This window comes from Tyto alba, unplaced genomic scaffold (assembly GCF_018691265.1).
Source record: "Tyto alba isolate M040663 unplaced genomic scaffold, T.alba_DEE_v4.0 Super-Scaffold_18, whole genome shotgun sequence".
Classification (NCBI taxonomy): domain Eukaryota; kingdom Metazoa; phylum Chordata; class Aves; order Strigiformes; family Tytonidae; genus Tyto; species Tyto alba.
The window spans coordinates 18,906,433-18,932,413 of NW_024881280.1; the positions used below are offsets into that span (position 1 = coordinate 18,906,433).

Genomic DNA, 25,981 nt, shown 5'->3' on the forward strand with positions numbered 1-25,981 from the left:
GATAAAGACAGAAAGAAAACAAAAATGTTGAGGTTTTTTCTGACTGATAATAATAAAAAAAAAAAAAAACAGAATATATTAGCTGACCCAAAATGGAATATACCATAGCTGGAAATTATCAGCATACAGCAAAGGAAGTAATGGTACATATTACAAAAGATGGAGATAGTAAAATAATAACCACATTCTTTCTTTATTCAGTAGACCATTACTTGGGACATTTATCGAGAATGTGGCAAACCGGGGTTTGATCTCCAGCTCTCAAAAGACAACATTAAAGCTCATCATTCCAATTGGCAGTGTGACACTTCCTTTTATATGTTAGAATTGTCAGCAAGACAGAGAGGGTACAGACAAGAATGATACTCTGCATTTCTTGAAAATGTAGACTCAAGTCCACGTAGCAAGATGGAATCTATTCTGGATTTTTCATATAGCAAGTTGGCGCTCAGTTATTGGATAAAATGGGACCCCCACCATACTGAGGCACATTTAGGAAAACCAGTGTAATTTGTTAAAAATCACTTTTTAAAAATCAAACCAGTAATTACCTATAATTGTCTCTACCTTTTGTCCTGTTCCACATCTAGAGATACCCTCCTTTTTCAGAAGTACATGTTGTAAGAATCTGTGGAATAATTTTTTTCTGAGGATATCTGATTAACATCTATTCAACATACAAGACTTGGACAACAGAGAGGAGAAGTAATTAAGCTCCAAATACACAAACCCAGGAGGTAAGGGAGACAATGCCAAAGACCAGAAATCTCAGGCCACTGATGGGCTATTGACAGAATCATTCAAAGCCTTGAGGAGATTTAACTGGAACTTTCTTCTGATGAGGGGGAAGGAAGATTATCACAAGTCTCTCAGAGAAGAACTCGTTATGGGATATTTTAGGGTGATTGTATGATTATGTAAAATGCGTCATGGGTTTTTTAGGGGAAAGGCCAAAGATGGAGAAAGTGTGGGATGAAGGTACCTTGAGGATGAACATGCACAGGAAAACAGAGAGGCAGTGGGACAACAGGGGCCAGTTGTATGAAAATAAGCTGCTGGTCAGCACACTTGCCAATTCCTTCATCATATTCCTGTGCAAGCTCCCTGTTCTGTCTGTGTGTGCCACCAGTGAACTTCAAGGAGGGCAGCTGTAAACAGGGTAAGTGGTCTGGGACCTAGCTACTGGAGAGAGCTTGGTTCTGGGTGTCAGGTACTGCAGAGACTCCAGGTTTGACAGTCAAGTTACCAGGGGGAATATAGGTTTGGACCAGGTAGTGGCGAGACCCGCCTGGGTAGGGGGATGGGGTGGGAGATCAGCTACCGACACTGATGGGAGGGAGGGAGGGTGGGTGGGTGGGTGGGTGGGTGCTCTGCCGAGGGCTGCTCAGCATTCCCTCCGGCTGGGCCTTGGGACTGGGAAGAAAAGCTCACCAACGTCCCAAAGCCCACTGGTCTGGGCTTCCTTTTGACACTGCCCACCATTACAGTGGTATCAGATGACAAAACATGAGGGTGAACATCAAATACAGAGCTTTAGCTGAGAAACTCTGTTCTACTGTAGCAAATGTCACTGTGTCCAAGTGGGTTTCCCACCAGCTGTGGGAAAAACAGGGCAGCACTGTGGCTGTACAGGATAGCTCAGGCCCCCTGAGAACAAGCTGCAAAGATAGTAACATAACAAACAAAAGTAGATTCCTCGGAAAAAAACTTATCGTTTCCTTAGGGAAATACTCCAAAACAGGCTTCCTAAAATAGGCTGCCTGGTACGATGGAGTTTGCACGGGCTGAGGGTACACAGTTTGTGGAAAACCTGCACCTTGCCAGGACAGAGAGTTGACTGATGAAGACCGGCCAGCCTGCCGACACGCCCCGGCCCCGCCCTGGCCCCGCCCCCCACCGCTCCCGCCCGCCAAACCTGGCCCCCCAGCACCGCCCGCCGCCGCCCGCCAGCCCCTCCAGTCAAGTACTGATCCCCAGGATCGCGGGGCTCCCCCCGCCGCGGCGGCGCGCCAAGGGCAGTTGGCCGAGCGCCGATGCAACGGCCGACGGGGGGCGGGGGCTGGCTGCCGGCTTCCGGGAGGGCGGCGGATGTTGGCGTTTGAATTGCCTGTCGGTTAGCGCTGGCGGCTCGGTGGCCTTTCGCGTGAGTAACGCCTTAAGCGGGCCGAGGTTTTGTTCTGCTGCCTCTGGCCTTGGGGGTGGCTGAGCCCGCGGGTGAGGGGGCGAGTGCCGCCTTACGGAGGGCGAGGAAGGGCGGGCGCGGCCTCGGGTCACTGAAGGGGCAGCTCAAACTGCCGTGGCAGGGGAGCGGGAGCCCTCGCTTCTCCCTGAGGGCAGCCGGGCGGGGGAGCCCCGCTCAACGCCTTCCCAGGCCGTGCTCTGGGCAACCAGCGGTGCCTGGGCCCCGCCGCCCGTCCGGAGGCAGGAGGGAGCGGGAATAACTAATTAATGAGGAAAATTTGCCCCTTGCTATCCCACATCTGGGAGGAAAGCTATCGGGAGGGGGCCCGCTCCGTGCGGCCGCGGCGGGGGTGGCCCGGGGCTTGAGGAGCAGCGGGGGCTTCTCCAGACGCGGCGGGGGCTCTCCAGGGCGTGGTGGCCGAGGGGTGGGCTTCTGCCAGGGCACGCTGTGGTGCTCTGCCCGCGAGGTGAACGGGAGGCCCTGTCATGTAAATTGGGGACACACGGCTTGGACTGAGAGGGTCTGGGAGGGCTCCTTTGTTCGTGTGCTGAAAAAAACATGTACATGAAACCCCGTGCCTCTGGGGGTAGGTTTTTTGGTTTTTTCTCTTACTATCCTCTAGTTAAAAAACTCTTACATTAAAACATCTTACGTTCTGGAGCTGTAAAGAGTTACAGAACTTACAAAAACCTAAGTATCCACTCTGAGGGCTTTTTTAGCCTGTTTGGGCAAAGTAGATACACTTTATTTACAATTCGGTTTTTATAGACACTGGGTGATAATGTGTTCTTGTCTTGCAAATAGGCGAAAACGGAATTGCTTTGTCCCTGTAGAGAGCCCTGTAGGACTTAGGCAGGGAGCCTCAATGTTCTCGCGTATCTTTTAACTTGCAAATTTGAATTCTGGGTTCATTTCCCTGAGTTTGAGAAAACTGGAAGGAATTTAGTGGGGGAGGGTAGCGATTTTTTTTTTTTTTTCCTGGAGCCAGGGAAAGATAGGAAGGTGCTTTTCTTGTTTCCAGCTACATGTGTACTTTTTCCACCTGGTAGGGGTTTTTGCAACGCACTGAGGTGAAAATCTGGTCTTGTGAGGTTATCTGTAGATAGTGTCTTTGTTGTAGTGTCCTGGTAGGTTCAGGACTGAAAAACTGGCAGTGACTGTTGTTGGGAAATCCCGAAGAGAAGGGAATGTGTGTGAGCTGTGTGCTTGCCTTTTGCTCCCTCTGTACCTGATTAAGTATATTTATTAGTTTGTACTTTAGAAAGAGGGAAGTGTGTTTCTGGGAAAACTGGAACCTAGAACCGGTTATTTCATCTGACTGTAGGTGCAGTGTGTGTTTTTAAGAGCCTCTTGACCTAATTTGGTTGCATTGTTTTTTTGTTTTGTTTTTCCTTTTAGACCGTTTTCTGGCAAAGGTATTTTGTGTAGAACTGCTCTGGTTCTCTAACAAAGTGCAATGGTGTAGACCAGTTGCCTTACGTTTTCTTCTTTCTCAGTACAACTCCCTTCCTAAAACTCCTCCAGTAAAATGGCTGCAGGACTTATTTGCGGTAGTTTGGATTTGCCTAAGGTCTGTTCCTGAAGCCTGTACCTGCCGGTCATCTCAGCGGTGAATCCCACAGCAGCGGCCGCGGGGAGCCGGTCGCGGCTCTAGCCGGGGCGAAGCTGGCCACCCTCCGCAGAGGTCGAGCACGACCCGCGGGCAGTCACGCGAGATTCTTGTCTTGCAAAACTTACGTGATGCTTTCTCCAGCTTCCTAGGAGCAGGCAGGTCAAAGATCTACAGATATGTTCCTGTAAGGGCTCTACTTTGCGCTAGAGAAAGAATAATCATCCTAGTGCTGTGGTGAAGAAATGTGCTTTTATTTTTCTCCAAGGTGGGCTGGGTTGCATGGTGTGGCACACAGTAGAGGCTACCTCCCGGTATATCCATGTTAATATATCTTGGGGATCTAATTTTTAGGTGCATGTAATGTTTGAAAGAAACGGGGGTTAGATCAGTGTTTCTAAATAAATCACTTTCCACTTCAGAATGTAAAATACATAGTTCTAAATGGTGTGAATTCCCCTGTATGCATGTCTCTGTTTTGGATTCTTCACGCTTTTGATTGTTTGGGGAGTTTTTGTGTTTTAGATTAGGATTTCTTTGACTAGGCCAGGATCTTGCATTTTCTCCAAACAATGGAGACTATCTTCATAGTTACGTCACTATTCTACCCAGCTAATTTTTTCTTCCAAGTTTGTCATGTTAATACAATCTTATCTTTATTTGAGCAGGAGTTGCTGCTACTTCCTTGGTTGTCCTTGGATCATTATTTTTGATGTTTATGCAAACTCTGTGCAATTAAGTATATACATAACTAGCTGTTGCGTTGGACTTCATTTTCTCCTTAAAAAATAAATTGTCTTGTTTGATAGTTTGGGGAACGAGTTAAAAGTTGCTACATGTTTTATTGGTCTGGGAATATTCTTTCTGAACAGTTGCATCCTGCTTCCTGAGCTCCTATCTCTCACAATAACACTTGAATTATAATATTGTTCTGCTCTTGATCCCATTTTTACTTTACTGAGTTTGGGGTTTTTTTCAATTTAAAATAAAATGTAAAAGCAGTATATAATGATCATTGTTAATGCACTAGATGTATTTAACACCTTGTGTCTTTTTCATGACAGCCATAAGAACTCAGGATGAGTGAAAACAGTAACTTTGACATTCAGAGTCCATGTAAGTAAGGTTTTTATTAAATAGTTACAGAAACCTTTCGACTGCTTATAGAGTATCAAATATAACTTGCTTTATTTGAGTTCAAAGAACAGGTGGATTTTCAGTAATCAAATTGTGTTGGAACCACTTGTCTTGGGGAATGAAAAAGAAATAAGTTATAAACTTTCTTGGGTTTGTTTGGTGTAACTGGAATATTTAAAAATAGTCTTTCCTGCAGATGTTTTAAGAAAGTAACCTTGGGAATTCAGTTGCCATATCATATACAACTGTGTTTGAGGTGTATAATTCAAGACTTTCTTAGGTTGAAGCAGTACCTCTATTCTTATCACTATTCTTGACTGTTCTTGATGTCAGAATATTGAAAATATATGTTGTATATCTATTGAGAATTGAAGGGAAGATATTAAATGTCTGTGGAGGTATGTTAGTGGGCTAGGAACTGCAGAAATGGGGAAATCCTCGAGGTTTTAGTTGACTCCAATGTTGTCTGAGAGATCCTTGAAAGTTTTGAAACTAGCATACATTTTGAAAGCACTGGTAATGTGATTTGATACAGTCAGGGTCCCATTCATATGCTTTCATAAAGGTTATCACATAGGTATACGATGAAACAGTTAAGTTGCTTCATGGATTCTGATATGGTGATGTCTTTATGTATGGTACTAAAAACAATTAGATGACATTTCACATGCATGTGGACATTGTTGGCCAATTAATAATTGTTAGAGTCTTTTGGGAAGAACATTTCAGTTGGGAGCATGATTGGCTTGTGAGTTTAGTTTGGGTGGTAGCCCTCTCCTGAATCAGCAGGCAGGTGGAACTGGTGAAGTATTTTGTTTTTAGGAACTAGAGAAGGAACAAATAGGACCCTCTTCTGTATTTACTATGGAATTCAACATTAAGGAGAGAGGGACTTTCCTTTATCTAGTAATCTATTTCAAGATGCATGTGATTAAAAGAGATGAAAGTTTCTGCTGCGTAGCTGATTCACAGTAATTCTAGTATGTTCACTATGGTTATAAACATGATTCTGTGTTTTAGTCTGTGTTCTCTGTGGACGGACAGATGACTGCCCTGAAAAGTATGGAGAAAAAAGGACCTATGTGGAATATGGTCTCACAGTTCATTATTACTGTTTGGTAAGTATGTGGTATTGAATCTTGTCTGTTGTAACAACAGAAAAAAAGGGATGGGGAGGGGAGGCAACAAGTATTAAATACTAATAACCTGTCCAAACAGTTGTAACCTTTTTTCTGTTGTAAAGCTTGAAATGTCAGCTTTAATGTGTAGCCTTGAGGGCTTGTGCTTGTCAGGTGCAGTAGATGAAATAAATAAATCCCAACAAGCCTTTATTCAAAGCTAAATTCTGTTCATGATCCATTTAAATGAATTGCTTAGTTATTTCTCCCAACCTATCATAGCAATGAAAGCAACTGTTCCTTAAGAGCAAAGGAACAGTTCGTACCTACATATTCGCTTCTATAAGAGTAGTTTCAAAATTTAGAATGTGAAAATTCCACCCTTTGTGGAAAAAGTAGAGAAAAATAGTCTTTTTTTTCTCATTAGTTCTTGTCTGACTGCGAACTATTCTCCGATATTCCATAGGACATTGTAACACTTAAGAAATAGTCCTTTTCAGTTTAATATGTACTTTACTGATCATATGCAGTTACAGTATCACTGTTGAGTGATAAATAAAAATAGATCACCAAGTGCTTATAATTTGAACAAAACTATGGATATAAACTACAGCTGAGTATCTTTTATTATCACACTTGACACTTTCCAAGATTCATATTCTTAGAGGTACACTTAAACTATCTTCCAAATTCTAAATTTTTGCAGGTCTTTAAATAATGACTGCTTAAAAAAAAAAAAATCAGGTTAATTTTGTTTGTTAATAAACACGGTTCAAAATTTTTTCCCAAGTTTAAAAACGGTCTCAAGAACATCAGGAACAATTTGGGGGGGTTTGTTTGTTTGTTTTCTCAACCAGTTCTTTACAGATTGTGTTGTTTGCTGATGATTTAATAGGTTAGATACTGAATACTTTAAAGACTAGACAGAGTAGAGGTTTTCTGAAGTCACATAAACATAGAATTGGGGTTTTTTTCTTAATTTTATGCAGCTGGAAGGAAATTTAGGTCTGTTTGTGATAATTTTGTCTTACACATAAGGCCATATGAAATGGTAAGAAAAATCCCTTTCCTGATGAAGCAGAACAGCTAGGAAAGGGCATGCTTGCACCACAGAGCCTTATGATTTATAAGGTATTTTACTGTGATGATCTTCCTGCTGCCGTCTTTTAGGTTTTTGTCCCTGCATTTTTTAAAAAACAAACAAACCCCTGTGATTTAACTTAAAATGTAGTGAATATTATATAAGAAAAGAGTTCTAGAAAGAGGCCAGTTAGTGGTGCAGTTTCATTTTTCTTTACCAAATGTTTCACATTGGAAAAAATATATTCTGAACTGGTTTTGGTATAAAATTTTACATTTATTCAACTAAAATTGATAAAACTCTAGTTAGAAAATGGTACTGTGTTGAAATTCTACAATGAGAACTGAAACACGAGATCGTAAAGAATATAGGAGGCATCCAGTTGTGAAACTATTTTGTTGAAGTTTGTGATGTAACTGCCTTACTAAATAACTTTTATATACATTTTCATCAGGCTTTTCTGACTTGCCTAGTTACTTGATTCTGGTTTTATTTCATTGTCTTCTGAATTGAATTACTTTTCCCATTAGCTTACACTTCAGTACATATACTTCCTACTGTGCTTCATTATCTCCACAGCACAATTGCCATTCACATTAATTTAATTTTACTTCCTCTGAAGCTTTATATGCTGCAAGTAATTGTTTGACAATTATCTAAATAGTCCATATACTTAAGAAAAGAAGGTAAAATACAGCATCATGTGCTCTACAGTATCATATAAGACTTTGGTGCTATAAAATATTTATTTTCATGTTATTGGTTACTATTTCTTATTGTGTCTTATCAGACAAATATACAGATGTTTTGAATCAGTCTTGCAAATATTTTAGTGATTAAAAACAAGTTCTGTTAGACTAAACTTCTCTCTTACTTGACAAATGCAGTATAGGTAATTTGAACTCTTTAGGCAGATGGATGCTTTAAAATACTTATTTGTTTTCTTAGTTAATGTCAAGTGGCATTTGGCAGAGAGGGGAAGAAAGTGAAGGTGTATATGGATTCTTAATCAAGGATATCAGAAAAGAAGTAAATAGAGCTGCAAAACTGGTAAGAATGAAGCCTTTGGTATTTACAAGGGGAAAAAAACTTCTGAGTGCTCTTAGCATCACCTGTGGGTTGGGTTTTTTTTTTTGGTCTAATGAAAAATGTGCTGACCCCATTCAAGCATCTGAATCTTAGATTTAAGTAACAAGTATATTGTGTTTGTAGAAGCCACAAGGGGCAATAAAACCTGCAGAAATTTGCTAAAATTTTTATTTCCTGGATATGTTGCAGATAAATGAATAAGAGCAAATTACACATGCATAATGCCTCGTGACATTATGCTGAGCCTCAAACTTCCATTATGTAATTTTATAGATGCGACTAAAGTATAGGTACTGGTAAAATAAGTTGTATTTTGGCTTGTGTCACAAGTCAACATGCATCTAAAACAATACATAATCAAAGTCTGAAATAACTATGTATCTTTATTCTTTGAAATAGAGCTGAAACAGTAGTCTTTTCACAGTTACAATCTATTGGCTGGTGGTTTTTGTTACACACTTCATAATTTTTCTACTGGTTTAACTCCAGTTATTTTACTTGGACTTTAGATGCTAATAGTCTGTTATTTCTAAAACCAATTTCTAAACCAAATTATTTTTAGAAATGTAATATCTGTAAGAAAAAGGGTGCTTCAATTGGATGTGTAGCTCCCAAATGCAAACGAAGCTACCATTTTCCTTGCGGGATACAAAAGGAGTGTATTTTCCAGTTCATGGAAGAATTCAGGTGAGTTCTGGGGTTTTGTTGCTTTTCCATTTTCAATTCATTATATTTATACAGGAGGAGATCTATTTTCTTTTTTTTTAATGGGTTGTCATTGCATAGGCTGTTAATTATAAAGGGTATGTGGATTATCTAAAAAAATACCTGATTTGTGGAAAACATGAAGGCCAAGCAGTTATATTGCTTACCTAGCACCTATAAACTAAATTCTTGACGCTTCTAAAGATATCATTTAATGCTTCTACAAGTAGTTAAATTATTTATAAAATTGAGCATTAAATCCTAAACTCTGAAATAAACTGCAGAGTGTTTGTGTTTGGTCTTTTGTCTGTCTACCTCGTGCCTTTATTGAAATGGCAATGGGTTAGCTGCCTATCTCTCTCAGCAGCCAAAATACACTGTATGCCATTCCGTTGTGTTTCAAAGCTCGAGACTTCTAGATCTTATTAGAGGTGGACTGCAGGATAAATGGGTTTAATATAAAATGTCTAAACATCTTATTTTCTTTTACTATCACCTATCCAGCATCTTGGATGTAGTCAAAATACTCGTTAGTGCATTTGAGAACAGCTGTATTCTGTCAACTGTGAGCTGAGTTTGCAGGGTGGGTGGATTGAAGTCTGGCAGGCACTTCAACTTCTCAAATAAACAACTTCTGCGAAGTCCAGTACATGTAAGACTAATGCATTTTCAGAAAGGTTTCTTCTACAGCTGTATTTGTTGGCTGTCTTATTTCTTTGAAAATATTATAAATTATAAAATTTATCATGCTACCTAGACTCTGCAGAATCAATATGCAGATTCAAAATTGCTCCTCTGACATCATGGTGACGTTGAAATACAGGAAGAACTTGAGGTTCTGAGGACAGGAAATGCATTATTTGGACCAAAAGAAGTTTTGAGGTGGGGGGGGATGGCGGTGGGTATATGATCTCTAATTTACAGAGCATCAGTTGGCAATACGCATCTTCCTTACTATTGTTCTGTTTACTTGCTCTGTTAGATACATAATTGTTTACACGTGTGTTGTAGTTTAACCCTGATAGGCAGCAGAGCACCACATAGCCACTTGTTCACTACCTGCAGTGGGATGGGGAGAGAATCAGAAGGGTAACAGTGAGAAAACTCGGGTTGAGATAAAGACAGTTTAATAAGTAAATCAAAAGCTGCATGTGCAAGCAGAGCAAAATAAGGAATTTACTGCTTCTCATCAGCAGTCCAGATGTTCAGCTATTTCCAGGAAAGCAAGGCTTCATCACGGGTAACAGTTACTTGGGAAGACAAATGCCATAACTCCAAACTTCCTCCTTCTTCCCCCAGTTTTCTTGCTGAGCTTGACATCATGGTGTGGAATATCACTTTGGTCAGCTGGGGCCAGTTGTCCCAGCTGTGTCCCCTCCCACTTCCTTGTGCACCCCCAGCCCGCTTGCTGGTGTGGTGAGAAATGGAAAAGGCCTTGATGATATATAAGCACTGCTCAGCAGTAACTAAAACATCCCTGTGTTATCAACACTGTTTTCTTCACAAATCCAAAACATAGCACCATACAAGCTACTATGAAGAAAATTGACTCTATCCCAGCCAAAACCAGTACGTGTCTGCCTTTTTTAGCTTGTTGTTGCACAGTGTTTATTCATGAAAAACAGATGTAATCGGGAAGTCATTTTGTTATCTTCAAATTTTATGACAAAGGTGTTTTGATAAGGGAACCTTAAATTATTATTTTTAGATCTTACTGTTGGGAACATAAACCAGTCCAAAAGTTTCTGGATAAAGAATCTAGAGGAACTTCACAGTGTACAATATGCCTGGATTTGGTTGAACGGCTTCCACTGTACACTGTATTGAAAAGTCCTTGCTGTAAAAACGCTTGGTTTCATCGAGAATGCTTGCAGGTAACACAGGTTCTCCCTTTTCTCATTACATCCACATAGATCACATTTCTGTTGTGTTTAAAACAATAGAACAGTTTCTTAACCCTAAAAATTTTACGGAATTTTAAGTAGGCAGTAGGTATGGAAATACGCTAGGTTTGAAGGACAGTGCTAAAATGTGTTTTGGCAACTAGTGTCTTTTTTTTTTAAGCTATTAGTTTCCCCCACCCCCAATCTTCCTGCATGTGTGATATACTTAATGCCTTTAGTTCTTTTTAGGAACTGAAGTCTAACCTAGGTAGTTTCCACCTTACAAATCATTATGTATCTAAATGCCAAAAATGTCAGTTACCAGTTCTCTTTGCCTAAGTTCAGAGCTAGAAAAAGCTGTAAGCTCATTCTAGATGTGGAGAGATTGACTGAAAAGGATTGTGCTTTTGTTTGTGAACCTGATTCTAGCATGTGAGCTCTTGTCCTTTAAAGGAAGAGAAAATGCTCACCATTTGCTTCAATGTTAAGTGATGTGATTGATGTCAGCTTTAACATCCATGTGAGATCAGTATCAATGAATGTAATGGTTATAGGTATTAAGTCATTATTTATTGGCATCCTAAGGTTGATAGTAACTCAATAATTGGTTTGGGTTTTTGCTGTGCTTCTTTTTCTTGACACAGTATCAAGCTTTGAGTGCTGGGATATTTTTCTTCAGGTGCACAGTATGTAATAACAAGGACGAATTTCAGAAAGAAATGTTAAGAATGGGCATACACATACCAGAAAAGTAAGTAATTTTGTAAATAATCACGCTTCTGTAAAAACTTTGGTAGGATATTAAAAGCATTTTTTATTTATTCTATGGAACTGCATGTATTGATGTGTGAAACCTCAGTTCTGCCTTCAATGGAGTTGTTTGGTTTGGTAAGGAGTAGCCTGTTTCCTTTTATTTATGCATAAAAATTGTCCAAGGCTAAATTAATAATGTTAAACCTAAAGCAGGAAGCCCTGAAAAGTAATTTTTAATGCCATGAATCAACAGGGACCTATTTAAAAGATCAAAACACTTAAATACAGGAATTTCACATTAATGTAGAGGTGGTTAAGTGTATTTTCTGTGCCCAAGATTTTAAATTATCTGAATTTCTGTCCAGACAGTATTATAATCGACTGATTACTCAGCCATACAGCATCCATCTTCTCCCAAGGGATTGCTAAGGATATGTTTAGTATAACAACTGCTTCTAAAATTCTGAATAGTTTTTCATAAGTTTCCACCATTTGATGGGGTCCAGAATAAGACAGAAAGCGATCAGAATGATGTTTCTTTGTTAGAAGTAGTATTTTTTAATTAACTATTAGTCTCTTCAGAGATTTCCCTCTGGAGACAGAAGCTCAAGATTTTTGGAGAGAAAGAAGAGTCAAAATACTTGATGATCTTTGCCATACTGGCCTGGAAAATTCTGAGTTACTTTTCGTGAGACCATTTTCAGTGGTAACTTGATTAGACTGCCAAAGCAAATATCCATGCCTGTTGTGAGAGAGAAAGCAGAATAATACGAAACAGAGCAAACATGCACTGAGGTCATACGAAAAATAATATATACTTTAATCAAAGTAACTGTACAGAAGAAAATGTCTGTGTACTTTTGTTCCTAGATTTTTTTCTTCCCCCTCTCAGTTGTCTAGCTGTTGTCTAGAATGTTACGTGATTGAAATATCTTCATGTGGTTATCATATATATATTTTCCAAAGACAGAGTAGCCCATTTAAACTGTCAGAAATACAGCTGTAATAACACATCTTCTGTCTTGCTTATAGGGATGCATCTTGGGAACTTGAAGAGAATGCATATCAAGAACTACTGCAATGTTATCAACACTGTGACATTAAAAGATGTCTCTGCAAGAAAGGAAGAGACTATCATGAACCTGATAGGTATGACACTTTTTCAGGAAGTTATAACCTAGGATGGGATAGTTCTTTGGGGTGTTTGGTTTGTTTGGGTTTTTTTCTGTATTTAAATGTTTAAATACTTTTCAGCAACAAGTTTTAACGTCTAAGTTCAAATAAAATTTTGGCCTATTATTATAGGCTTACTCCCTATAATAATAAATACTTCAGTACTAGTTTTCTCTGATTTAATCAGGTTGTAAAAGCTAAGAAAATCAAACCAATTGATTATCAGTTATCTTGTCCTTGTTCTCATGTGATATGGAGCTGAAATAGAGTTTGTACATCCCCATAACACATAGAATAGCATGTACCTAAACTAATGTTTCTTTCATTCAAAGCTTAATTCAACAATTTAATAATGTTTAGAATACTTAACACCTTTACAATAAATTCATTAGTGTACTAGACGTAGCTGAAAATTTAACTAGTTGTCTAAAGTCAATCTATCCTGAATGCAAGTGGAAGCTACAATATTGCTGATAGCTTAATGAGAGGCTTGAGTGATCATGCAAAAGGCTTTATTCTGCTCTACAACTTGCTTGAATTTTAACAAGTTTATTTGTGTGCTTCTGAAATTTGTCTTCCATGGGCATGAGTATACTCCAAGCCTCTACTTTGAAGACTTGTTTCTGTATTACTGTGGTAGGTCACTCACTGTAGACATTAACTTTTCTTTGTTCAGACTGGACCAAACACTGCTTGGTTCATTCATGGTGTGTGTGCACCTCAGGATTTACGTTGCCTTTAAGAGTTGTACCTTAGGCTTCCAATATTTGAACTACTATGTCACATTGTTCCATTATATGTTTAAGCAAAATTGAAGAAGTCTAGACAACGACCTAACAGATACTTAAACACTGTAACTAATGAAGAGTCTTATTCGGAATGTGTAAGAATGATAAGATAGGCTCCTTGAAAAAAAATACCATTTGGAAAAGCTGAATGGTGGATACCCATAAAATACAGAGGATGTTGCTGGCTAGCAACATGAGAAGATATCAGCTGCAGGCTACTGACTTCCAGTACAAGGTGCTGGAATGTGGGTGGTTTTTTTTTTCCCCTTTGTCGCGGACAGGAATTGTGAGTACAGACAGGAATTGTGAGTACGTCTTGTCTGAAGAAAGTTCCCTTTGATTATATACAATCTTATCAGGCTGATAAAAATTAGGCTTTTTTAATTTAGTGTCTAGATTACACTCACTGTTTAACTAGCCTAATTTTTCTGTCTAATTCTAAATTCATAAGTTTTTAATTTTAGTAAATGGGAAATAAAGCGTTGTCAGTGTTGTGGCTCCCGTGGAACTCATTTGGCCTGTTCATCTATGAAGTCATGGGAGCAAAACTGGGAGTGCATGGAATGCAGAAGTATCTTTGCAAAATCAGGTAAAGTTATGGATGTGATAGTGACTTCTTAAAATGATAAATTTTATTACTATGTATTTTACAGTGAGCAAATTCACTATGTTAATATAATTTAATCATACAGGGAACTATAGCAAACAGAAAAAGCATTCTTTGGCTACCTCCGAAAAGGTAAATGGGACAGCTTGTTTGCTGGAAGAGCCATCTCCAAAGCGCCCTCGGCAGTCATCTGGATCTCAATGCAGTTTTCTTCTCCAGTGCGTAATTTTCTGTTTTCAAGCAGAAACTGATTCTAACATAAAATAGTATTTAAACATGAGGAGATGATGGCTTATTCCGTAGGAGAAACTTCTTACACTAAATTACAAATTGAATAAAATTGCAGTGAAGTTTAGTGATTGAAGTTTACTGAGTAAGCAGTGAACTCAGCAAATTTGCTATTATTTGCATTTAGTGGAATGTAAACCACTTTTTAGTTTCATTAAAAATAGATCCTTATAAAAGGAATCCTAAAAATTTAGAGGTAACTTCAGATGTATAAATGGCAAAACTTAAAGCTAAGGTTGCTTATCTGTATTTTTTTTTCCAGATTAATAGTGCACTAGAAATCTAGCTTAGAGAGATATTTATATAAATAATGTTTTCCTCCGCTGTAGTAAAAACTTTTCAAGTCTGTAAAAACTAATACTTTCAGTTTTTATTCATTGTGTCAGTCAGGACTTCCATCTCACATCTGGGATGCAACTAAAAACAGATCCTAAAACTACCACATAATAACATACTGAATTATTATTTTTAAAATTGTAGTTCAGGCACTGATGGTCTTCATGTAAATGAACATACAAATGAGACTCCCTACTGAAATAGGGGGGAAATTATATTGCTACCTTCAAATAAGAAGTGTTTATGTATTCTTCAGTTGTATCTCCTTAAAATACTGGTTTGGCTTCTAGATCACCAAAGATAATGTGCCAGAACAACTTGTCACCCTGCTCGCACCTAGAACTTTCAGCATCCAACAGAGTGACGATGTCCTTATCTCCACTGATGTCTAACAGGAGCTGGTGCTTGAGGAAAAAGTAATTTATTCTATTCTTATGTTGAAGAGTGATTTAGCACATAGATTTATACCATATTTCCTACGGAACACGGTGTGTGTCTGTGTGTGTGTATATATATATAGTGGCTATATATATATTTGTGTGTGTGTATATACTTACTGGAAAAACTGAATAAGTACACTGAAGAGCTAGAGCTGAAGTCATCTGATGAAGGCTTCTGCTGTTTCAAAATGCTAGAAGGGAGTAAGGAGAAAAGAATGATACTGAGAATTTTTAGGTTAGGTAGTGCAGGGATCAAAACCTCTATTTTTCCTTACTGAAGCCTGGCAAGCTGTTCTTTAGAAAAGGAGGAATAAAAAGAATCCTAAGTACTTCTTCAGATTAGACATGTCCTAAACTTTCAATGTTTTTGCTTTTGTACCATAACTCATGATTATGCTAAAATCAGTTGCAAAAGAACATGTTTTAATATAGAATATTTAGTTGAAGGATACAAAATTCTTTCTCTTGTTGTGAGTACTTTAAAATAAGAATTCTACCTGTAAGAGGTGCTAAAAATTCTGAGGAGGGAATTAGTTACTTCTAGCAGATAGGGTATTTGAAATAATTTTGGTTGCAAGGTAGAAAACAAAGAAGTCTTATTTTGGACTGGTCGTCTTTTTTTTTAAATGAGAACTACAACATTTCTCCCTACTCAAATGTATTTTTGATTATAGTGACAGATTAAATATTAGTGAATAGTTGACAGTGTATTCTAATTTGGTTGCAAAACGTCTCTAACAGACATGGTAAGTTCTTCTTCAACTTCTCACTTGTTTCACGTGGTTCGCATGTAGAATGATGGTGTGATAATTGTTTGGCGCTATGCTGGTGTAATTGAATTAAGAAAATAACTTCATTTTATGCCAAGGTAATGATTTCTACCTCTTTTTTTTTTTTTTTTTAGTTCTTTGAGTTCCTTTAAAATTTGCTGCTACAGAGTTAAAATCTATACCAAATATTTTACTGGTGTAATTTAGACAATACCTAAATGTACCAAAGTGTTCAAAGAGGTGTTTTTCGTAATAGATTTTTAGGATGTTTCCTGTATAACTGTCATTAATTATGAATCATAGATTTCATCTGAAAATACATTCAATTTTCTTGTAGGCATTTAAGAAAGCAAAGAAGGGAAGCTTCTAATGTACTGAAGGAGTTAAAACTACAAGTTAATACAAAAACTACGAGGCTTAACATCAATGCAGAAAGTATCTGGAATAGTGCTTTAAAAGGATTTAGACAGCGCAACTTCAGTCCTACAAACACCATAGAAATAAAGTTCACAAACTGCAAAAATAAATCAAAGACCAATACTTCGGCTGCATCAAAACACCATTTCTTCCAATTATTAATGCTTCACCTGCAGAATTCATCATTGTTTGAGGGCTCTTCTGCAAAGAACTTGTCCCTTGATTTTCAAGGTAATTAAATTCTTTGTTCAAAAATGCATTAAAAACTGTGTAACTTGAAAGGTTTTTAAAACTTCAGCCAGTATGATTGTTAGTTCACAGTTGTTGTGATGGATAGAAATTGGTTTTTAATTTTTTTTTTCTTTTCAATTCTAAAGGGAGATGGGGTGCAGATTTGTAATAACAGAATAAAAATTCAGTTACGTTGGAAAAGCTGATGACAAACAAGGAAAAATACAGCATATAATTAGACTTGGAACTTTTTCATTAATGTATTTGTTCTCTGCAAGTGAACTTCTTTCTTCCTGACTCACTTTGTTACTTATTTTTCTTTCCTCAAATTTCTAGAACATTATCTGTGCTAACATGCTCCCTAAAGACGCAAAGTTAGCTTCTTTTGAGTTCTTACGCTTCAGAATTAAATGTGCATTGAGTACAAAGTGGAAGAGGAAGTTACATCTCCTCCAAAACCTTGATAGCAGCTGAATAGTTGGACTAAAAGAATGTGGTACTCCCATGTAAAAAGTACTGGTCCTATTGTTTCAACCAGCAGGAGATGGCAAACCTCATTTGTTGCATCTCCTAATGTAAGAAGGAATTGCATTATGAGATTTTTCTATTAAAAAAAAAAATGAGGTTCACAAATGACTTGTATGCTTTTTTTTTTTTTTTAATTGCAGCTTTAAAAGAGAATCTTTATTTTGAAGCTGGTAAAATGATTGCAGTTTCTCTGGTTCACGGTGGCCCATCTCCTGGTTTCTTTTCCAAAACACTGTTCAATTGTCTTGTTTATGGTCCAGAGAACGTGAAGCCAGCACTGGAAGATGTTGGTGATGTTGATGTAGCACAAACAATAAAAATGGTAAATAAAACTAAATTTACTGGCAAATTCTTGTTCAATACTATATTTGGAGATAAAGGGCTTATTGAATATAACTTTAGTTCAAATAAAGAAGCTTATTTTATATATATATATACATATATATACACACACACATGCACGTAATAAACAAATTCCTAACTTTTATCTTCTGATACAGATAAAATATGCAACTAGTCTGTCCAGCCTACAGTCTGCAATACATGAGTGTTACGAATTCCTTGCTGCTGCTGGATGCTTGAGACCTATAACAGCTTTGTGTGATAAGAATATGCTGGTGAATGACATATTGTTCCATCATGTAATCAAGAGAATTATTTCACCCTTAGAAAGGTTTGTTTTGTTTGAGCTTTCAAACTTGCTGGGTTGTTTTCCTCACTGAAATACTAAATATGTTACTAAAACTAACTTTCACATGTTCTTACTTATTCTCCATTTAAACCAGAAAAATGTAATGTAATTTTCAGTGGATTAAGTAGCAACTGTTAACTAGTTAGTTAAACTGAAAAACTGAAATTATTTCTCCTACATATCTGTTCTGTTCCACTTTTCCTTGGTCATATTCCTTTTTCAACCTTATGAAGAGGGCAGATGCACAGTTTTAGTCTATAGCATGACAAAGACCTTTGCACTAAATATTTCCCTAGTTTATGTTAATTTTTAATTCAGAATTACTTGAATTTAGAATCTTTAAATTTGAGAACTGTTAAACATATGTTTAGAATTTAAATGAGCTTTCCAGAGTTCTAATTAGGGAGTTCATGTGTGCTATTGGGAGGGCAACGATGTGCACAAGTCTAAGTTGGCCTACTTAAAATGTAAGCATTGTATTGGTGTTTACATGAGGTAGTGATGACTTCAAATAGCTGGGGAAGTTGCAGCTGTTGACTATTTTTTGCTTGGTCTCTGACCTTACTTCCAATTTGCATTCTTCATCTGCTCAGTAAGAGGGCATTGGATGCTAATTTTTCCAACAAGTATAGCTGGGTTTATATGTAACATATTTCTGGTGTTATCTTTGACAAATTTGAATCAACTGAATATCCAAAAGCTATGAAAACTAATTTTGAATGTGAGGATTTTAACAAAGTTAAAAGTAATTAGTCTTTCAGTCAAGGCCCTCTGGCATATTTGACCAATCTATCATATTCTAAAACTAGTCAGTTAAAGTGAAAGGTAGTAAGTAGCCTATTTGTTTATGGGAAAATGTGGGGTTTGTGCATTTTTGGAGCTGGTCTTAAAGTGTGCAAAAGTGAATAGACCAAGAATTTGCTTGTCAATATCAAGGACTGAGAGTAAGAGTGGGTCATTTTAGTTGTTAATGTTCTACACCGCTGACTGTACATTTCCAACGTTTGTTCTGTATCTTACTGATTCAGCCTATCAAAATTAAGAAATGATAAGTAAACAAGTGAAACTTAAATCTGATTTAACATAGTGATTAAATTGTAAAGCCAGTTGCTTATGTTCTTATCCGGTACACAGCAAGTAGTGAAATCTTTTTCAACCTGCAGAGCTGTGGTTTTAAAAAAAAAAAAAAAAAAAAAACAAAAAAACACAACAGAAAAAAACCACCACAGTATCAGGTTAGTGTGTAGGTTGGAAGGGACTTCTGGAAGTCATTTTGTCCACCACCCCCTGCTCAAGCCAGCCTACCTAGAACCAGTTGTCTAGGACACTGTCTAGCCAGCTTTTGAATATCTCCAAGGGTGGAGACTCTACAACCTCTTCAGGCAAGCTGTGCCAGTTACTGTCACCCTCACAGTAAAAAAGTGTTTCCTCATGTTCAGAGGGAATCTCCTATGTTTCAGTGTGTGCCCACTGCTTCTGATTCTGGCACTGGTGGAAAGAGCCTAATTCCGCCTTCATTGCACACTCCTTTCAAATACTTATACACATTGAGATTCCACCTGAGCTTTCTCTTGTTGAGGCTGAACAGTCCCAGCTCTCTCAGCTTCTTCTCCTAGTGTTATGCTCCAATTCCTTAATCATCCCAGTGGCCCTCAGTTGAGCGCTCTCCAGTGTGTCCTTATCTCTTGTATTGGGTAGCCCAGAACTGGACACAGCAGTCCAAGTGTTACTAGTGCTGAGCAGAGGGAAAGGATCACCTCCCCTGACCTGGCACCATAATTCTTAATGTAGCCCAGGATACTGTTATCGGCATTCCTACAGGGAGAAATAACAGCATGTAAACACATATAGACTGTGGAAGCCAAGTGAAGGCTATCTTTTTAAGACATCTTATTTTGCCTAGGACAAGGAATTTAAACTTGTTTTCTAAAGGGATATTTGTAAGAAGGAAATTCAGTATGTTCTTACATAAAAATTAAAAGTAAACCATGCTCATGCAGTCAAGTATCAGGAAATAGTTAACTTCTGCATATCAGTGGTATTTTTTCATCTGCCTAAAGCTCTGCAGAAACACATAGATTGTTAAAATGAGAATTAAACACATTTTCCAAGAATAAAATAAAATGGGACTACTATGTACACCTTATTGACAAGACTTGGAGACTGTAGTTGGGGAAACTTTATTATGGCCAGTCTTAAACCTTTGTAAAATGCAAAGTGCAATTGGTTACCTACTGGCTTTCTGATGCATGCTCGCTTTTTATTTTTTTTCCCCTTCTAGTTTTAGGCAAGGCTTGAAAACTCTTGGTGTGCTAGAGAAGATGCAAATGTATCCGGATGCATTCTCTAGTATATTATGCCACAAACCTGAAAGACTTTCAGCAGAAACCATTTGTGATCTCTTTACAATCCATTCCTCATCAAATGTAAATAAAGGTGAAGGTGCTGAATTTTGGATGGGTTATTTGCAAGATGTGGAAAGTAAGTGTTTTGGGTTGTTTTTTTTTTTTTAATTCCTTCCCTGTTCAGTGTATTTTTCTGCTGGTATACATACAGGGTTTGGGTTTTAGAGTTCAGTGAGGTAAATAAATGGAGGATTTGAGGTCCCTGTCAGTTCCTTTTTCCCCCCTCTTCCTTACTAATCATAATTTCTGAAACTGTTGCCCAATCATAATCAAACTTTAGGGGTAAACATCTGAAAGATTGGTACTAGAACTCCTGTGAGTTTTGGTTTGTTTTTTTTTTTTTTTTTTAACAAAACAACCACCTAAATGGTACAGAAAAATCCTTTAATCCCCTCTGCAGCTTTGCTGTGAACTTAAGTAGTGTGTGTCTCAAAGATAGAAAACAGCAGCCTCTTCTTGCAGAAGAGGTTTTTTTTATATTCACCTAAAATTTTTTCAGAACTAACCTAATTAGGTTTTTCTTGATAAAATTTTTCTTACTCTGCATATTGATCTGGAGTTTCTTGATTTCGGGGGGTTTTTTCCCTCTAACACTTAACATGCAGGATAATGGTTTATGGATAATAGGCAATAAATGATACAATCTAATCCTATTTTTTTTAGGTGGGGAGTCTGTAGTGACATTGGAGGATATTCTGCTCTTCGTAACAGGTTCTTTTTCTATACCGCCCATTGGTTTTGATCCTGAACCTACTATTAAATTTTTGCATATAAGTTACCCTGTTGGAAAGAGACTCCTTAATTGCTTAGAGCTTCCTATAACAAGGACGTATGAACAGTTTAAAAAAAAAATGGAGTTCGCCATCAGAAACACACTAAGAGTTGAAAGAGAATAAATATTTTTGCTACTAAACTGGATGTTGGAAACTTCCATTTTCTGCAGGAGCATCTGCTTGCAAATTGCTACTGTATTCTTAGACAGCATGCTCTCAGCCTTTTCCCATTTTTCCCCCAAAGGTATGCTAAAAGTAGTAATTTTGTAAGATGGAAAACAATTTTCAAATGAAAATACACTTTATCTGTTGAATTATCTTTCAGTTTGAAGTTGGTTTTAAGAGTCAGCAGTCTCTTGCAGAAGTACTTTAAATGTCTGCTTTTGCTGTAGACAGGAAATGTTACCAAACTCTGTAATATTCTAGCTATTTCCCATAGGTAAGTATGTTGATTGTGTTACATACTTCAGTAACTTATTTATCAAACTCAGATCAGGTACATTTTGGAAGATAACTGCTGTAAAGCTTTCTCTCCAGTAAAATTGATGCAGTTCTTCAGTTGTTCCATGTATATTTTTCAGTAATTATTTTTATATTGATGATTCATTTAAGTTTTGATGATTCATACAAACCTACAAAAGCTAAGAAATGTGGAGTTTTGAGGTCATTGTGGTTAGTGTGTTAAAATATAATTAAGGTCTGGAGAAAATCAAGGCAAAATACTAAGGTGCAAGAACAAAATCTGGTTGAACTTGTGTTTCTGTTGTTAAACAAAATCTTTGACATTTGCACACATTTCTGCGTTGTACTGTTATACATTAGTTTTTAATTCTACATATAGCCAAAATAGTAAAGCCTAGAAGTAAATCTTGAATATGCAACAAGAAGTGGTCTTTTGGAATGAAATATGAGTTAGACTTGTTGATTATGAAAGTATAAGAATTTGTAGCTCATTAGAACATGTCACTTCATCTGCCATACAAGTCAGTATTTTCATAGGAATATTCATTAAAACTATTTGTTAAACTAAAGGCAGTTTACCATTAAGCTTGTCAGTGCCTGACACTTTCTAGCTTTTAGTCTAAACTCTCCCAGTTCACATGTATGTTCATTCTGAGCAACTTCAACCATATGAAATATATTTCAATTCTGCAGTATTTGTATAAATACCATTAAGTCATAAAAGATAAGTAGTGAAATTCCTACATGGTAACACTTTAATGTTACTAATATCAAAACTATGAAACTTAAAAAGATATGTAAGTACAGGTTTTTTACATATATGCAGCCTCTCTTTTGAAAATAGTATTTCCCCCCGTCAGTTTGCCTACCTATACTGTGTCCCAAACATAGTTTATACTATAGATCTATATATAGATAGATATGTGTATATATCCATATATATCCACATTTTTCAAAATACTGAAAAGTAATCATATACTTTTAAAATCAATATTGCTTGGTTTTAATTGAAAATACAAGCAGGATTGCTTTAATTTTGAATGCCTTAGCAAGCAAGTTCATCCACAGTTAAATTATAGATAGATAGGTGCTTCAAAAAAAAAAATCGTTACCTGGTTTCAGGTTCTAGTTATGGTTCTTTGCGAGTATCTCTCTAATGAACAAATTGTATTAGTAAATGCTAATTGCATAGCAGTGTACTGCAACTCAAGAACTGTGGGAGTGGCATACAAGACTTGCTAAATTTGAGACCATGCCATAAGGGATTAAAGACAAAGACAGGTGGGTATGTAAATTACATGGTTCATTTAATAATATGCAGGTATTTTGAAATATTAAGCTCCTACAGCTTCTCTTGATCTTGGGAGAGTTGCTAATCTTATTTAATACAGAGCTATTTCTATCACTGGGTGACAAAAGCATGTATGCCACTGTTCTGTGGTTTTGGTTTTTTTTAATTTCAAAGTCTCTAAGTACGTTATTGTAAGGCTTAGGTCAGGCATTTCTCACTTACAAATACATAAAACAATCTAATCTCATCAAAGTCCTGTCACTAGAAATTTAAGAATAATTGAAATTAAGACAGGGTTAGTGATGTTTTTCTGGTTCATAGCCAAAAGCCATATTAAAGTCCCCTTTAAAATAAATGCATGAGCTCTTGGAGAATGACATTTGACTTAATTTATATACTGAGCATTTTCTCATTCTCTTCTGATTATTTTTCTCCAATAATATTCCATGTTTTTGATGTCTTTGCATCATTTTTGAACATCAGACTGCCAATAACTTCTTTATATTCTTACCCTTCAGAATGGCCCGTTACCATTATAAGGAAGGTGGCTTGTTGCAAATTTGCATAATAAAGATTCATATTGCATGTTCATATTCTTAAAATATAGGAAGAAATTTCCTGCAGATAGAGTATTATATTTTAAAAATTAGTGGTCTACCCAGTGCAGTATTCGGGGGTTTTTTGCCTAGATAGATTTCTTCTGTAATACTACGTTACTTTTCTGTATGGGCAGTAGCAAGCAGTGTGTGAATAATTTTAAAGGACAGTCCTTGGACTTCTGGTACCTGCAATGGCAAGGGAAATGGTTTAGAACTTGGAACAAAATAAACTGCATTTTTAAACCTTCAGTGGAGAAAGAAATAGTAAGGTAATGTGAATATAATGCTTCAAAAAGTATCAGAGATAAAAATAGGGTTCACACCTTTTGTTGTTTATTAGTTTTGAATTCAGCAATTGATAGGTTTTAGATAAAGGTAGAACTAAGCTATTTGTCAGCTGTAAGAAATGTTAACTTTAGAACTACCTGCTATACAATGCTATATCAAAACATGGAATTCATAAAATCCTCTAGTCTCTAATATTGCTTGAAAAGATTATTCTTACAGATTGTTCCCATTTTCTAGTAGTGATGTGTACACATTCAGGACAAGTTGTCTTTCCTTCCTTGTTGGTTTGAACAGCTCTATCTAGACATTCTAACATAATCCTTGATATATTCAAGTTGCATCCGTCAGTGCTACTATGGAGAGAAATTTCTTCTCTTCTGCTTATCTTCAGCATTTATTTACATAGACCAATTTTATATTTATTCTACCTGTTCATTAAAATTCCATTGAAGAAGCTGTCTGCCAGTCCATCGAAACACAGAAAGGTCTCTCTTGTTTAGAAACCTTAAACAGCAATATCTGTAGCTATAATCACCATTGGGTTTTTAATTGCTGTAGCAGGTCCCTGAAGTGCAATATTATCAGGTAGTTTTCATTGTACATAAACTTTTAAGTTGAGGCACATCTGGAAATTAGAGAAGTTGCTTACTTTCAGTATTTCTGTAACACAAGGAGATTAATTGCATAGACACAAGCTGTTGTGTATCAGATATTTTCATAGAAGGTACAGCTTTTATAAGATTTGTCAGGCCCACAGTAGTACTAGTGCAGTCCTCTTTGACTGTTTAGCCAAAGAACTTAACCCCTCAATTTCTGCATCAAACCCTAAGCTTCCATCTGGAATTAGCACATCAAATAAACTATTTACTTTACAGAGTGATCATTTGCTAGTAGACAATAGATTAATATTAGTGGGGTTAGTATAGTCTAATAAAGCACATATAACTTTAAAAAAAGAAAAAACAAAAACAAAACAAACCCTCAAGTATTTTAGATGCCTGAAAGATGAAGGGATAAGAAATTTCTGTGACTTGCTTTCACCCGTGCAAAGGATGCTTACTAGAAGAAGATGTTGGTATTTTTAACTGGTTTATGAGTGAAATATGGTCAGAAGTGATTAATATCAGTTTATCTTTAAGATCTTAATCGTGTGCTGCAGCTTTCATTAAGATGTTCAGTCTTGTGATTGGAAGACTTGAGGATTTTGAGAGGTGTATTTAAAATGTAGAGCAGAGTCATTATTTGACACATTCAGCATGTGCATTTGGAAAATAGTATCAAAAAATTATCATTCAAATAGAAGGAAATGCAACTCTGGAGACTACAAAACATGCTTTTAAAGTTTATCTCGATTCTGTATTATATGGTAAAGCATTCTAAAGCTCAAGCTTTACTGTTTTTTATTTAAGGGAATTTCTAGTTGGATACAAGAAATTAAAATGCAAAACTTCTGAAATGTTAAATCATATCTATACAGAAGATTGTCCAAATACTAATGTTTGTAAAAAAAAAAAAAAATGCAACACTCTGATTTTGTATTGCATAAATAATGTTCTTTTAAAACTTATGGTAATTAGAGTATTACATAAGAAATTACAACTTTGTAAATACTTTTAGCTTTAACTTGAAGTGCAGGATCAGTGCCTGCAGTGTTGCATCTTCAAGTAATGTTGTTGACAGGTGTAGCATCAGAGTTGAAATAGGGGAATAACTGTCATGTATATGTTCAAAGTGCAATAAAGGGTTAAATTTCTGTTGGAATAAATATGTAACTTTTTTCAGTTCTTTTATTTTGGTGGTTTAATGGGTTTTAGCTCTTAGAAGTGTTACTACTGTTTTCTGTCGCTTCATTTACGTACTTGCATCCACCTTTACATACATCTGCAGCATGTTTAGCCAGATACCTTTGTATCCAAAACTGAATTTGGGCGGGTGAGCCACTCTAGGCTGTAGGATTTTTACGGACACAGTTGCAAAGGTATGGAGAGCCGGAGGAAGGCTGCCCGAGACAGACACAAGCAAACTTCTACTGTTTTCAATAACTCACTAAAACCTGATGACTTTATTTGCAACTAGCTGCCTGGTTTTGCAACATCTGTCCTTTTCGTGTAAACTAAGCACCTCAGAGCTGCCCTGGTTGCATTTAAGCTCTTTACCAGGGGGTGCTTCAGTTACCTTCTTGAAATTTCAGCCTGAGAGTGGAGCAAAAACTTTAATGGGCCTTTTTGCTCGGGGGGTGTGTGGGGTGTGTGGGCAGGAGCACTCCCCTATTGTCTGAAAGATCTCTAACTACTTTTGTTCTCAGCTGGGGAAAAAAAATTTAAATCGATCTCCAGT

The 25,981-nt window shown here is 36.9% G+C and overlaps 1 protein-coding gene across 1 annotated transcript; it reads left to right on the top strand.

The window, feature by feature from the left end:
* Positions 1-1,927: 1,927 nt before the first annotated feature.
* Positions 1,928-25,409, top strand: G2E3 (G2/M-phase specific E3 ubiquitin protein ligase). The gene is made up of 16 exons (XM_042791089.1): positions 1,928-2,143; positions 4,856-4,907; positions 5,949-6,046; positions 8,076-8,177; positions 8,779-8,903; positions 10,630-10,795; positions 11,449-11,555; positions 12,590-12,706; positions 13,983-14,107; positions 14,211-14,343; positions 15,040-15,165; positions 16,297-16,607; positions 17,276-17,457; positions 17,636-17,808; positions 20,108-20,307; positions 20,895-25,409. Exons 2-16 carry the CDS (start codon positions 4,871-4,873, stop codon positions 21,125-21,127), a joined length of 2,235 nt encoding a protein of 744 aa, XP_042647023.1. The 5' UTR covers positions 1,928-2,143; positions 4,856-4,870; the 3' UTR covers positions 21,128-25,409.
* The last annotated feature ends 572 nt before the right edge of the window (positions 25,410-25,981 follow it).

Bases quoted from the DNA above. Each gene is read 5' to 3' on its own strand.
- G2E3 (XM_042791089.1), top strand. From the start codon at position 4,871: ATGAGTGAAAACAGTAACTTTGACATTCAGAGTCCAT. The intron at 12,707-13,982 runs GTATGACACTTT...TTTTAATTTTAG, and splicing joins GACTATCATGAACCTGATAG to TAAATGGGAAATAAAGCGTT. The intron at 17,809-20,107 runs GTTTGTTTTGTT...TTCCCCTTCTAG, and splicing joins ATTATTTCACCCTTAGAAAG to TTTTAGGCAAGGCTTGAAAA.